A 14,152-nucleotide genomic window follows, 5' to 3' on the forward strand; every position below is an offset into this window, starting at 1 on the left:
CCCTTGAATACACAATGTTACAACTGCCATTAAAAATATTTAAGTCGTGCTATTACTTTTATTGTGATTAACAAATTCATCAATTTGTTTCTTCAGTGTGCACTCCAAAGCACATTTTGTCAAAAGCAACATAATAAAACATGTTTGCTGAAGCTGGCTCGATAAAAACAAGAAATTTATCTGTTTTCATCTGTAGCCAGTGTGAAATTTTCCTCTGAAATAGCTTCTTACCTATCGGCTGTGACCTAAGCCGGAGGTTTTTGATCTCCTGATCTTTTTCTTCTATAGCTTGATGTAAAAGGACTTGAAATTCTCTCTCCTTTTGAACCAGCTCCTCCAGTAACCTGAGAAGCAAGAGGAACAAAATGCATTATTATTATTATTTTTTTTTAAAGGTGATTTCAAGTGTTCAGGGAAACACATCCTACTGAACTTAAACTGGATACTTTATTGACAGAGATATGGACAGATTTCTTCTCTTGCCTTAGGAATATCCTATCACTATAAACTTTTATGACTCACATGAAGATAGAAGCATCTACTCTTCTGGTTCCTAAAGCTACAGCTATTAAGCAGCAAAACAAAGCAAATACTCTGCCTTCATAGACACATACACATGCTGAACAGAACAGGTAATATGACACAGTTCAGTGAAATTTATACAGCCAGCATTCTGTTATAAACAAAACTGTGGAATTCTTCTTCTCAATTATTGAACCATTTCATAAACCAAGTGCTGAACTTTGTCACTTTATCTGTGTATGGCAGAATGCCAATTCACATTCCCCCAGCAGATATTTTCAAAAGCACGGCAGGGACAGAGCAGTGATGAAAAAGTGGTGGCAGCTTATGGGTCTGTTTGTCAACTGGGGAAGATACGCTGTAATCCACACAAGGTCTCTCCTCACATAGTAGAGGGTTTATACCTGTCCTCCCATGCTTTATGAATGTCAGAAAAGGCAGAATAGCTTTGGTGCTCTCCTAAGCAATTACTTTTGAGAACAACAAGCAGAAACAAACTGGAACCTATGTCTGAATCCCTCATAATACAACGCCAGAGGGAACCTTTTAGAAGTTTGGTGACCAGCACCATTCAAACTGATCAAGGGTAAAAAGTCAGAATACAATAGAAAATGTACATGTGAAACTTGCTGCTGTAACTTCCTGTTTTATATTTTTATTTCTTTATTTATTTTTGTAAAAAGGAGGAATTGTGAATCAAACACACTCAGAAACATGGCTAAAGAAACTGGAGATTGAGAACCATATGCTCACATTATAGCTCATAAACCCATTGGTGACTCTCCAGTCTTAGAAAGTTCTACTTCAAAAGAATCACAGCCTCTTCATCCCTTCCTTGAAGTCTTTGTCAGCCTGAGAGCTACACATTATCTGTTCCATTTTAGTGCAGCTTTTTTGCTTTTTTTTTTGTTTTGTTTTGTTAGCTAGGCACTGCAACTTTTCTTCTGGGATGCTGAGAGATAAGGGCATTGTGGAATTCAGCTGGCGGACGTGCAACAGAAGCACTCTGTCTTTGCACAGAAATGAACTGCTTCTTATATGATTGCTACTTTTAGGAATGCACAGAACATGTTGGATTACCAACAGCACAGCTGCATTTGAGTACTTACACACTAGAGCTGACAGTTCTTGAAAAGTCCACCTCCCATGCTATCAGCACTGCTTTGTCTCTCTGCACACACCCACACCTTGGTTACTCTCCATGCAGATTAGTATTCTGCACAGAGTCGTGCAGCCTAAGGCTTTAACTGAAGCTTTCAGTTAATGTATTCCTCCTCTACCCATTCTGGTTGAAAAAAAGGCCTTTGGGGCCAATAAACCATTTTCTCTCGGTAGCTACTTGCTGCAAATGCCAATAAAGCTTTAATTAATTCCTTAATTAAACAACTGCCCATATTATTTACCTCAAAATTTGAGTGTATGACAGGATGTGATTATTTGGCCAAAGGTTTTGCATTCAAGAAGTTTACAGAAGTAAGGTTCTAGAAAGCAATACCTCATCCAAGAGGATGCTATTCCTGAGCATAAACTTGAGAAGTCAAGTGAGACAATCTGCATCACGTTTGTGTTGTTGCTTTTAAGTTTATCAATAAGGTAAATCAAAATATTCCTCAATGCTCACCACAGACATAAATAGTGAATTGTAAAATGAGGACTGAAGAGTTCTTACTCTATCAAAAATAGTACAGTATAATGAATTACTCTAATTATGGCAAAGTTCCTGGAAACACTTACAAGTAAAGAGCAGTTTAACGTTTTAATTTAATTTGGGTCAACTGCTACATAGAATGTTCTGGCATCATAACAACTGTACTGAAGATGTATTCTCCTTCTGCAAAGGTCACATAAAAAATTTACTGAGGTCAGTGGGAAATATAAAGTCAGTGGGTCATATAAAGCTAAAATAGCTGCTCCAAACAGACTATTTGGTACATGTTAATGAAAAGAAAACAAGATTATATAGAAAAATTGTTTGGATAAAACAATGGGAGTCAGAGATCTGTGTTTTTAGTTAAGAAAATAATACCTTAGTAAAAGCAGAATACATGTATGTTCTGAAAAAAATCCAAAATACAAGTTTCTGGATCACCTCTTATTTAAAAAATGCACACATTTTTCCATCTCTGAACCACAGCATTTTTTAAATAAAATAAAGATGTAATGCTTGCTTGTAAACACAAATCCTGCTGCAGTGAATTCTGCACACAAAACAACTCTGGAAGTTTCCTTTGTCAGTTCACGTGTGGCTGTTGACTCGCTTTTGTTTGTTCCCAGGAATAACTACCAAAAGGAACAGTGTGTTCTGCCTTAATAGAAACAAAACATACCACCATTCATCAGCTATATACAGCATATGAAGGAGAGAAAAAGCAGAAGCTTGGCAGCAAGATAAACATTTTCAGATCTTCCTTGAAAGGGCGCCTGAAACAAGACCAACTTTAACTTGTGTTGTTATTGTGCTGAAACGAATAAAACTAATACATGTGATCAGTCACAACTATACCATGACTATCATTTAAAGCATAAGTTGCATTACTATAGAATTTTGATAATGTCAGTACTATTCTAGTATGTATAATTAAAAGCACAAACCAACATGCAGTCACAAGAAGGCTGGTGTGTCCTGACGCCCAGACTTACCTATTAGTCTCTAATTTTAGCCTGCCCAGCTGGACACTCAGTGTTCTCTGAGCAGCCTGTGAGTCATGGGATACTGTAGAGCTGAGTGTGCTCACACCTGAGGTAGCTACTGCATCTTCCATGACAATGCAAGGCTGTTGGATAGTTTGATTCTGAGGCTGCTCATCTTGATCTTCTTCAACTTCTATATCATCTTGATCTGCTGCATCACTTTCAGATGCAAGACTAAAATGTGGCCTCAATTCTATTAGAAAGATTAAAATATAAGGAAAAAAAAAAAAAGCTATTTAGTGATTATCCTACAGCTTTGATTAAAGCAGACTGGAAATTTCTGGAGCAAGAGAACAGATCTAGGGGTCTAAGACCCCTCACACCATAGAGTAACAGCTTAGCACATTCTGATTCAGCCTACAGAATGTTCAAAGTCCTTAAGAAATAGAAATCTGGCTTAGTAAGATTTCAAATTTGGCTAGCATCTGATGTCAAACTGCAGAGGAATCTTACAGTTCGCCCTATATACAGAACAAACAGTACTGCACTCAGTCAGAATTTGCAGTATGAATGCTGTCTGCTTTCTAGTGCCAGGATTGATCGAGGGTTTGCTGAATTGGGAGGGAGTGAATGACTGTTACTGCCTCCAGTAGTTGAGGACAGAGCTACCATACTAATACCACTTCCTATTAACACCTATTAAATGCTGATTAAAGCAGTATTAACCCACTCATGCATTAGATTTAGGCTACAGCTATCAAGAAGTACAACTGTGTGCATTGTAAACGATAACTGCAGCTGAAAACACGAGAGTGAAAACTTAAGAGATTCGGATATCTAGAGGTCTAAATATCTGAGATATTTAGCATTCTCTCATTAAAAGAATATCATGCTTGCCAAAAACTGTATCCAAACGTACAGAGAGAAAATAACAAACTGATCACTTTTCCAACAGTTAAGGTAGCACACTTCCCTTCTACTTGTCAGAGTGAACACTGCCTACTTTGTAGTGATATACACTCACAATATCACAGACACAAAGCTGTAAGAATACACTGTTTTCTGTTATTCCCTGTTTAAACTACCTACCAGATCTTACCAGGTATGCAAGATACATACACAAGATCTTATATTCCTACAAAATCTGTTACTGCATCAACATCTGTTAATCTCAGCCATTTTACGTAAATCTTCCTTCCTTCCTTCAATTGTGGCTCCTTATGACTGAGTATTCCCTTTAGCCTCCACTTCAAAACATATATATATATATATTATTTTTTTTTTTGGCCAGGTTTTTTTTTTCCTTTATGCTCAAGAATCTACAAGTAAACTTCTTTCCAAAAGGGACATTCATGCCTCAGTCCAATTAACCTCTTAATTTCAATGCCACTTGCTTTAGAGCCAAACATACTAAGAATAACAGCTGCCTCTACTTAAATAGAACAAAGTAGATTTATCACACAGCAGCTCCCCAGTTGTTTTTTATGTTAGGGAAATACGTCTGTATTTGTTTTACTTTAAAAAACAAAAACATGACACTACTAGGAACACAAGTTCATTTCGCCATTGTAGAGCAACCATCAGCAAGTGTAAATACACATTTTTCAAAAAAAATTAACCCATTAATTAACCTCGGACCAGAATAGTAATAGCTGCCAGCACAGCTTTTCTAATTATGTTGTCCAATGCAAACATCCAGTGGGGCTTGATGTTATGATTTGTTCATCCTTTGGATTGCAATAGCAGTATTATGCACTTCAAAAAAGGCAGCCTCAGAGCACCTTTGCCTGGTAATGCTCATTAGGTTGCAGAATTGTTTATATTACACGTCTTGGAAAGTGCTTTCCAAAGTAAAACGGACAATACACTTATCAGTGTTAGAGCTGCAAAACAGACAGTGAACAGGAAAAAAGTCCCTGCTAGCTTCAAAATCTTAAGTGAAGCACCATAATCACAGCTCTAAAGCACATTTAAAGAGATCAGGTAACAAATATTTGCTGAGCAGTATGAATTAACTTACCTGGGACCAGAATAGTAATTGCTGTCTGCACAGCTTTTCTAATTATGTTGTCCAATGCAAACATCCAGTGGGGCTTGATGTTATGATTTCGGAGAACTTTATTGACCTAGCAACACAGAATCCAAGTCAGCCATCATATCCTCCACAAATTAATAACACTAAGATATACGTCAGAATTTTGTAAAGTGTTTGAACTTATAAATGTTGCATCAAAACAAGTGATGTAAACTGTTTCATGTTGATGCTGAATGAAGAAATTGTTAAGAAAAGAGTGAAAGTTGACAATACCACATGTCAGAGACAGGATTTTGTAGTTTTTTCTAAATGAAGTACAGTTCCTGTGTTAGGTGTTTTCAGATGGCTGGTACTGAAGCTTATTTAACATTTACAGTCATAGACTGACTGGAAAAAAAATGCAAGCCCCAAGACAAATACCAAGGACCATATTGTGGAAGCTTTGTGACTACACCTAATCAACCTTGTTGCTTTTCTTGGTATGATTTTCTCTGCTTGCTCTGAGCAGTGCTTCGCTATGTTAAAGAATAACTGTAGGAAGCATAAAAAAATTAATATAACAGTGCTCCCTCTTGATTTAGAAAATAGTTAATATTAGTTTAGATAGTTAAATTAAGAAGACTTCATTTTGATGCTGTGCCATCACCTCTTTCCTTCTACTGTAAACTTCATACAATGAGACAGTTGCACTTGTGAAAACTTTTATGCATGTTTAGAAGGCAATAAAGTGTTATTAATCGTATTATCACTGCCCTAAAGCAACAGTGCTCAGCAAGGCAGGAATTGACGTAGGTGCCTGTACCAAGCTGGCTGGCATAGAACTCATTTTCTTTATAGCAGCCCGCAAGGTGCTGCATTTTGGCGGGTAGCAGACTACTTTTGCACTACGTGGTCCCTCCACCTCCTTTGCTTAAACAATCCCCATCTTGACCCACAAGTTTTCTCTCACCCAGCAGCCAGCTCAGCTCACCGCAGCACCTCGGTCTCCTCAGTTCTGTCCTCAGCGGCCACAAGATGGCAGTTGGACACTACGCAGAAGCGCACAGAGCCTTAGGCTGCCCACAGCCCCCTCCAGGCTGCCCACGGCCTGATGAGGCAGTGCACCTCCTGCTAACTCCTACCCACAGCAGTGCCTTTAGCTGAGCCTATCTATCCGACTACTGAAGAAGCACAATGCATTTTTGTCAAGAACAACAACAAAAAATCCACAGGAATGTCTTTGAGCTTTCCAGATTGTAGCACAAAACTACTTTTTTTCACGGGTGATCTGATGAGGACATCTTGGATATTAGCAGGGTAATCCCAGGTTACAAAGTTAAAAGTCCTGAGAACAAGGGAAATGCTTTCCCTCACTATTAACAATATGCCTGCCTGTGAAGTACCTGAGATGGATACACATCTGGATGAGAGTTCTATTATAGAAATTTAACACGTCAAAAAATAAAGGCTGGCTAATTACAAAGCAATCTTTTTTCTTTGACCTTTCAGTAGTTCTCTTAGCTAAATAACAGTAGGGGGAAAGAAATGTGTAACTTAAAAATAGCAACTTACAACAATGAAGGTAACAGAAGAAGATTAAATATTTATAGAAAAGAGCATGAACTGACTGTTGTCACAAAACAGCTGATGCCCAACAACATCTGTCAGAAACCCAACACAGATATTCATACTCTTTCCTCCCATCAATTGGTTTTCTGGCCTTTGTACACGTATATTTCTTTCAGCTGTCTGAACAGAAGTGATGGGAAGCTAAAGAGAGTGGAGAGCTGAAGAGTATTCAGAGTGAAGACTTCTTTCCTTTGAGGAAAGCTCTCTCTTACAGATCCATTTTGCATATTAGCTTTTTTTGGTAGGCAGTCTACTTCATTGTCACTATGGTGTATGCAACAAACAGTTTAAATGCTGTACAATCTTTCCTGACACCTCTGTTCTTTCTCAAAGTACACAAGGTCAAAATGCTGACAAGAATGATCCACCTCAAGTGCCTACTAGGACTGTCATTTCACTTTTCCCTTCAGAACTTCAGGCTGCATAGAGATGCCCAGCACAGCTGTTTCCTCCCATGTAAATTATTCATCTTAAGCTTTAAGCATAATTGTTTGTGAACTAACATTGAAACACACAGCTGGAAAACAAAACCAATTTGCTTTTGGTACACTAGCTATTTAAATGGTATTTATATGCCTATTTGGCTGCTGCTCGTTGTTGGATAGCACAAACTTCGAATTAATTGCAGTCACAAAGAAAACCTGTTTTTCATCCTTCTTATTCTATTCATTATAGATTGACAAGAAAAGCTTCTAACTTTGGTTAGCAGCTAATTCTGATGCTAACCAAAAATTCTAGAGTCAGAATTCAGATCAAACGTATAATTTAGGTAGCATATTATGTCAGGCCATGGAAGTACTTAATGCATTAATTTATAAAATAAGGCAAGTTCAAGAGATTTATTTATGCAAGACTTGCTTGACAGTCAGTGTCAATCTTATTTACCAGCAACTCTTACAAAATGAGATTTTTTTAAAAAGGTTTTTCTGCTTTGGCACTGTGACAAAGCTTATGCAACTGTGCTGAATGAAGATTCTTTAATCCACAAAATCTCAACAGCTATGTTCGACATTTGCGTCCTGCCAACAGTCCCGCAGCAACCAAACCCAATCATGGCTGTGGGTTGTTTTTCTCGTTATTACAAGATCAAAGTTCTCACACATTACTGTTTCTGAAATTCTGGAGGGAAGTTAAGAAAGTTTCATTTACTTCTGTTTTCTAGATTTCTGCAGTTTTCCCATGCAAAATATTTAGTAAAAATGACAACTTACAGCATCTTGAAAACCAAACAGCACAAGCTGCACTTGACTGATACCATGGCTGTCGAAGTCTAACTCCAGTTTCAGTTTTGAAAGAGTGGTTGCAATGATTTTACGATCAGTGGACCGTACAAACTCTCTGAGGCTGGAAACAAGCGTTGTAATATGTTCCCATTTTAGCTTGGGCTCTTCGGCTCCCTGGAAGAAGAACAGAGAGGAAAGGAAATAGTTTTTATAACCATCTTTTGAAATGTACACCCAGAGGGCCTTCAGCCAATAATGTTAGTTGGCAATATGATTTTTGGAAACTGATGCTATAGTTAAGGCAAAAGTGCAACTGTAGGTCACATACAGTGGCTGTGTAAACACAACTGTACCACTGAGTTCCCTGCTAATGCAGACTACTGCCCAGAAAGTACCTGACTTTATTTTACAGTACTTGCTGAAGTATATGTGCATACACGTATGTGTATATGCTATATGTGCACACCACTCTGAATTGCAATTAAAAAAACAAAACAAAACAACCACGTACTTTTCAGAATGCCTCTGAAAGACAACATGAAAAATCCCACCACTGCATTTAAAAGAAGGAATTAGTCAAGGTTACAGAGGAGGTTTGGAAAAATACTAATTCCTTTCTACATCATTTCCTTTTCTACAGAACTTTCACACTTAGCTGTTTATTAAAGCAAATCTACAAATCTCTCCCTTCTCTATGACAAAGTCTAGTGCCTATCTTTAAGACTTACTGTGTTTTTGCATATGCTACAAAAATAGCAAAAAAGCTCAAAAGTATTCATCAGAATAAAGACCATGAATAACCAGGAAGCAGATTTTATTTACTCTCCAATATAATATAATATGGAATATAAATTTAATTTTCAAACCTTAAAATTAAGTCAGAGATAGAAAACCTCACTACTTGTTCAGCATGCAGCATTAAACACCTTTTCGTAATGAACTGAAGTACTTACAGAAACTAAAGATTTCTAGCATTGGTTTCTATAACAGAAGGACATTCTGTGTTTGGTTCCCTTATGTTTGTTAGTTTTAAGCCATGAATGTTATAGCTGGATATGTCAAGAACTCTGTTTGCATAATTTGTTAACTAGTCTCTGACTGTTAATTAATTCTGATCCGGATGAAAACAAGATGATTTGGCTGGTGGGGGAAGGTAAAAACAAAAAAATCTCTTCAGTAATTAAACATCTTACTGACTAAAGCAGCCCATCTCTGAGAAAAATTCTACCTTCTGATTTTGATTTGCTCTGATTTGGAAAATTCACCTGACTGTTGTCTATACTGAAATGGACTCCTCCCCCTGTCCTGCAGTAATTGGTCTCCTTTTCCTGGAAATAATTAACAGCCTTTAGGATAAATAGGTGGACACAGAACACACTGCAGCCCTTGAATTAGAAGGTTCCAAGTCCATCAACGGCACCTTGGGGACATGGTAACCAGTATGGCTCCCTAATTAGAAACAGAGGTTTACTTTGGGGAGGGTCGTTCTCTTGCCATAGCCCTCACCCACAGTGACTGTTTTGCTGAAATTATTCTTATAAGAACTTCTTGTGAAGGGAGAAGTACTATCAAAGCCTAAATCCTGACAAAGCCTAACAAGCGGGTCAGGCTTCTATTGGTACTTTCTCGCTTTTAAGCAACATATAACAGGAATCAAGATCAGCTTCCCCTTAACTGCAGTTACCACTGCTTTCTGGTGGTTTGAGTAAGTTTTCTGCTCTTTGACAAGGCACAAAACTGAGACAGAAAACTGTGTTTGGGAGTCAAAGTTCTGCACTCTTCTGAAGTGCTGATGTTCCCACCCAGCTGGGCTTTGAACTCTGACACTACAACTACATTCCCTGGATCTTGTGCTCTTCCAACTCACTTGAGGAACACTGTTATTCCCCCATCAACATTTGGTGGGAACTACAGGAGAAGATATGTGAAGTAAGCACCTTCTTTGGATTTTGTGGCTATTTCAGCTTCTCACAATCTCTTTGATTATTACTTTCATACGCATGCTAACAACTGTGTTGTGTTACAGCAGATCCTGCATAGCATGGATCGCTAGCATCTCTCTTGTTGCCTTTTATTTTAACACTTTGTATAGCATATTGTTACCAGGACAACTACTGTGATTTCCCCTACCTTCACTTTCCTCCATGAGTTAGAAGCATGTTTTCTGTATAGTAACAATTTCCAATTGCATTAGCTGCGCTACACGGATAAGAACTATTAGTTTGCATTGTTTTCACTAAGAGTCCTTTTTTTAAAAGATGACTTGCCACATTTTACACAAACATGTTTTAGACTAGTAATACACAGCCTTGAAAATTGAGTCAATTAACTACTAGCACACATTGAAAAAAGAACAAAAAAACCTGTCATCCAATTTCTGTGTTGCAACATCTAACAGTGTAGTGATTATCTGTAATTTATTTGGTGTCATTCTGAGCTGATGCATCATAATGAATCATTGCCCCAAAGCAGCACCAAAAGGTCATTCTGCAATTATTTTGCTGTATCTCCCACTACTGTACTCCATCCTCCCTCCCCTCCATGTGTGGCTCCAATCACTGTGAGAAAGAGGCACATTTATTTCCTGATTACTTCTGTCTTCCTCCTTTTAAGGCTGTTGGCTGGAAGACAATGGTGTATCAATAACTCTACTCTTTTCTATACAGTAACCTAAGATCAGAGCAGATCAAAAGATCCATCTCTTTCTCCATCAAACTCAACAGCTAGAAGATGGAACTCACAAAAACTAGTATCAGGGTGTTCAAATCCTATTTATGAACAGCAGAAATGGCATATCTAACGTAGGATAAACATAACATCAGAGCCTGTTTTTATTAGCCTCAATAAAGCAATAAACTGTGAAAGCTTACATTGTACATGCTTTCTAGTTTAATTAAGTGGGGTTTTTTTATTATTACGCATAGATTTGAAATTTTCAAGTAATTGTAGTCTTCAAACTGCATCATTTTTATTTTTTTACTTATGTATTTTTGACTGCCTCTTGACATTGCTTTACCTGAGCCAAAGCTTCCATCAAGTTCCTCACCACCTTCTCTTGGTCCTCAGTCAATATTCTGTGAAGGGTAGCTCTCCTCTCACTATCCTTCTTCAGCATGAAAAATCCAGAATCTTTCTCTTCAGGTGAAGGAGGTGCACTGTGATCCTCAAAATTTTCATCTGGGATGCTGAAGAACAGGCACTCAGAAACTTCATAAAATACAATCACAATGCAGTAGTTCCTAATCTACTAGGTAGCATTAATGCTGGATAGCAGTACTTTACCTCAGAAAAAGGGACCGGATTCCCTTCCCATCTTTTTCTCCACAGGATTTTGCTCTTGTTTTGAAAGAGAATGGATCAATTTTCAACTCTGTATCAGGTGAGACAGAGCCATATTCACTGCTACTACTTGTATCTTCCACCAGAACAGGAACAGGTAAGGATATGCTCCGAAGATACTCTATTAAAGGATATTTAGAAATCAAAATTTAATAGCACCACCACAGTCCTGAAGCAAAGAAGGTTATTCTTTCAGAAAAACAGAAGTTCTGACTGCCTTCCCCACCATCAATACAAAATATTAAATGAAAATAAAAATAAAAGAAGAAACAAAAAACAAAAAAGAAACAGAGGGTGGAGATTCATGATCCTTGAGGTCCCTTCCAACCCAGGCCATTCTGTGATTCTATCTTCAGCTACATTTTTATTGAAAATGTTATTGAAAATGTTATATAATAGATACGGAAACACTGGGCTCTTTGCAAACTCATTTCCAGAACACTGACACTGGAGTGAATTTCCATCACGTATCATTAGTATGCACTCTGATCAGTAACAGCATTTCTATAGGTTAAGCCACATACCCACATTCTAGTAATTTAAATTCTACATATCCTTCTCCACAAACCTTGGCTCTGTTAAAACAAAACAGCCCCTTTTGTTTTCTGTTCCGATTCCTACTAAGGGGTCCTGTAACAAATAATAACCCCGTTTTTCAAGCCCACATCACCCACCTGCCACAGTTCAGCCAAGGCAGCACCGCAGTATTTTTATTTTGCGCAGTGAATTAGAGTTTTCTAACAGAGAAGGATCACTTATTTTCACAGTTGTGCCCATCTCTCTTTGCAAGGATTTAATGTGAGAAATTATACCAGAACAAGTGATAATCACTGTATCTGCATACTTATGCTCTGATTAAGAAAGTATGTTGAAACTCACCATTTGTGTTAGCTGAAAGAACTGTGGGAGAAAGGTAAAGAAAAAAGTTATAATGCTAAAACAACACAAAAAATAAAAAAGCACTCACTTCTAATTTTTATGGACTAGCTGGATGCTCCTAGCTGCAATTCTTACTTCAAAACTATGATTTATTGCCATTTAAAATGAATTTGAATCAAAAAAAACCAAGAAACCAAGTATGTGAAAAGTCCTCATCCAATACCATCTCTTTACATGGTATTTTTTCTTCTTTTTGGTATAATGCTCAAATTATATAGAGGATATTTTTCATATATGCTAACATAAAATACATAAAACCCTAATTCAACTTCTCAAAGCTCCTTAGTTACATTCCATAGTTTAGAACACTGCAGGAAATGAGTGTATAAAAAAAAAATTATACAGATTGCTATGGACAAAGATCATTTTGCTCATATAAAACACTCTCGAGGCTCAATATTATGCTATAACATTACATAAAATGCACTCTCTGGAAACATTCTTTGAATGAAAACATACACAGATTTTTAATAAATAAAATAAACAAACAGATAAAAACTTCTAGGAGTAGTAAAGAGGGAACTGCTTATCTTTCCTCCCTGGTACCAAGTGACAAGATATGTGGCAATAGCTCAAAGTTGCATCATGGGAGGCTCAGACTAGACATTAGCAAAAGCTTCTTTACCGACCGGTAGTTTGACACTGGAACAGAGAGGAAGGAGGAGCTGACACCCCATGCCTATCAGTGTTTAAAGAGCATTATCAAAATGACTCTTAACGACATGTTTCAGGTCAGTCTCCAAGTAGTTTAAACAGCTGGACTCAATCTTTTAGGTCCCTTTTAAATGAAACCATTCTAATTTTATTCTTAAACCTTATTAGACATATTTACATAAATCACCTCTGGCAACACACTAGCAGAGTTCGGCTATAACAGTCTTTCTGCAGCTGGAACAAAAGGTTACAACTGAACATTCACCTGAGATGGAGATCTTCCATCTTCATCTTAAAGAATGAAACACCAGTTTTAGGCAACAACGCCATTTATGAGATAGAAATTCCTTACCTGAGAGTTTTGATGGGGATTTTCTTTTTTTGCTTGAAACCTTCAAGAATTCATCTACGAGGAGCTCATGAGCAAAAGCTCGTTTATCAGGATCTGGTTCAAAGCAACGCAGTATGAACGACTTGGCTTCTGCAGACATGGACTCAGGAATCTCTGGGTGGATTTTAAACATTCCCACCTGGCAGAAATAAAGAGGGAGAACAAAGAAAGAACAATGGCTTGCGTTATTATTTTCTCTAATACTAAACAACATCATGAGGGTGGTGAGAAGCTGGAACAGGTTGTCCAGTAAGGTTGTGAATGCCCCCCCTCCCTGGAAGCATTCAAGGCCAGGCTGGATGGGACTTTGAGCAACCTGGTCTACAGGGAGGTGTCCTTGCCTACAGCAGGGGATTGGAACTAGATGATCTTAAAGGTCCTTTCCAACCCAAATCATTCTATGATTTTATGATCAAAATGTTTTCAGATAGTAAAAGTTGCATATTGAGTTTTCATATTATCTTTGTGTAAGCACTTGATTAATTCAAGGAACAAAATTACTACAAACTATGTGATTATTCTCTTACATTTAAAAATACAATTCCCAAGAGAAGCTTTGCAAAGCAGAGATCTTGGAACTGCTTTTCTCAGCCTTCTTTTTTTTTTTTTTTCTTTGTGAATAGCTGCTCCATTCTGTCTTCAAAACTACCCCACACTCGCACTCAGATGAATCAGCTCATTCTTCTTAGCATCCTCATTACCCAACTATTTTCTTTATCTTTTCTTCCTTCCAATCCCAGCCTTTCCAAAACAGTCACAAGATTTCCTGTGTTTATAAAAACCAGCGTGAGACGTACAAGGAAGATGTCT

At 37.6% G+C, this 14,152-nt stretch overlaps 1 protein-coding gene across 2 annotated transcripts in view; it reads right to left on the minus strand.

The window, feature by feature from the left end:
* Positions 1-14,152, minus strand: part of MAP3K5 (mitogen-activated protein kinase kinase kinase 5) — a 126,279-nt gene that overhangs the window by 36,717 nt on the left and 75,410 nt on the right. For both annotated transcript variants that reach the window (XM_048938329.1, XM_048938330.1), the window contains exons 20-27: positions 13,304-13,481; positions 12,238-12,258; positions 11,302-11,479; positions 11,036-11,204; positions 8,008-8,193; positions 5,174-5,279; positions 3,163-3,406; positions 232-344 (exon numbers count right to left, since the gene is read on the minus strand). In XM_048938329.1, coding sequence (XP_048794286.1) covers positions 232-344; positions 3,163-3,406; positions 5,174-5,279; positions 8,008-8,193; positions 11,036-11,204; positions 11,302-11,479; positions 12,238-12,258; positions 13,304-13,481 — 1,195 coding nt within the window. The remainder of the gene's footprint in view (positions 1-231; positions 345-3,162; positions 3,407-5,173; positions 5,280-8,007; positions 8,194-11,035; positions 11,205-11,301; positions 11,480-12,237; positions 12,259-13,303; positions 13,482-14,152) is intronic.

Source organism: Lagopus muta, chromosome 2, assembly GCF_023343835.1.
Source record: "Lagopus muta isolate bLagMut1 chromosome 2, bLagMut1 primary, whole genome shotgun sequence".
Taxonomy (NCBI): Eukaryota; Metazoa; Chordata; class Aves; order Galliformes; family Phasianidae; genus Lagopus; species Lagopus muta.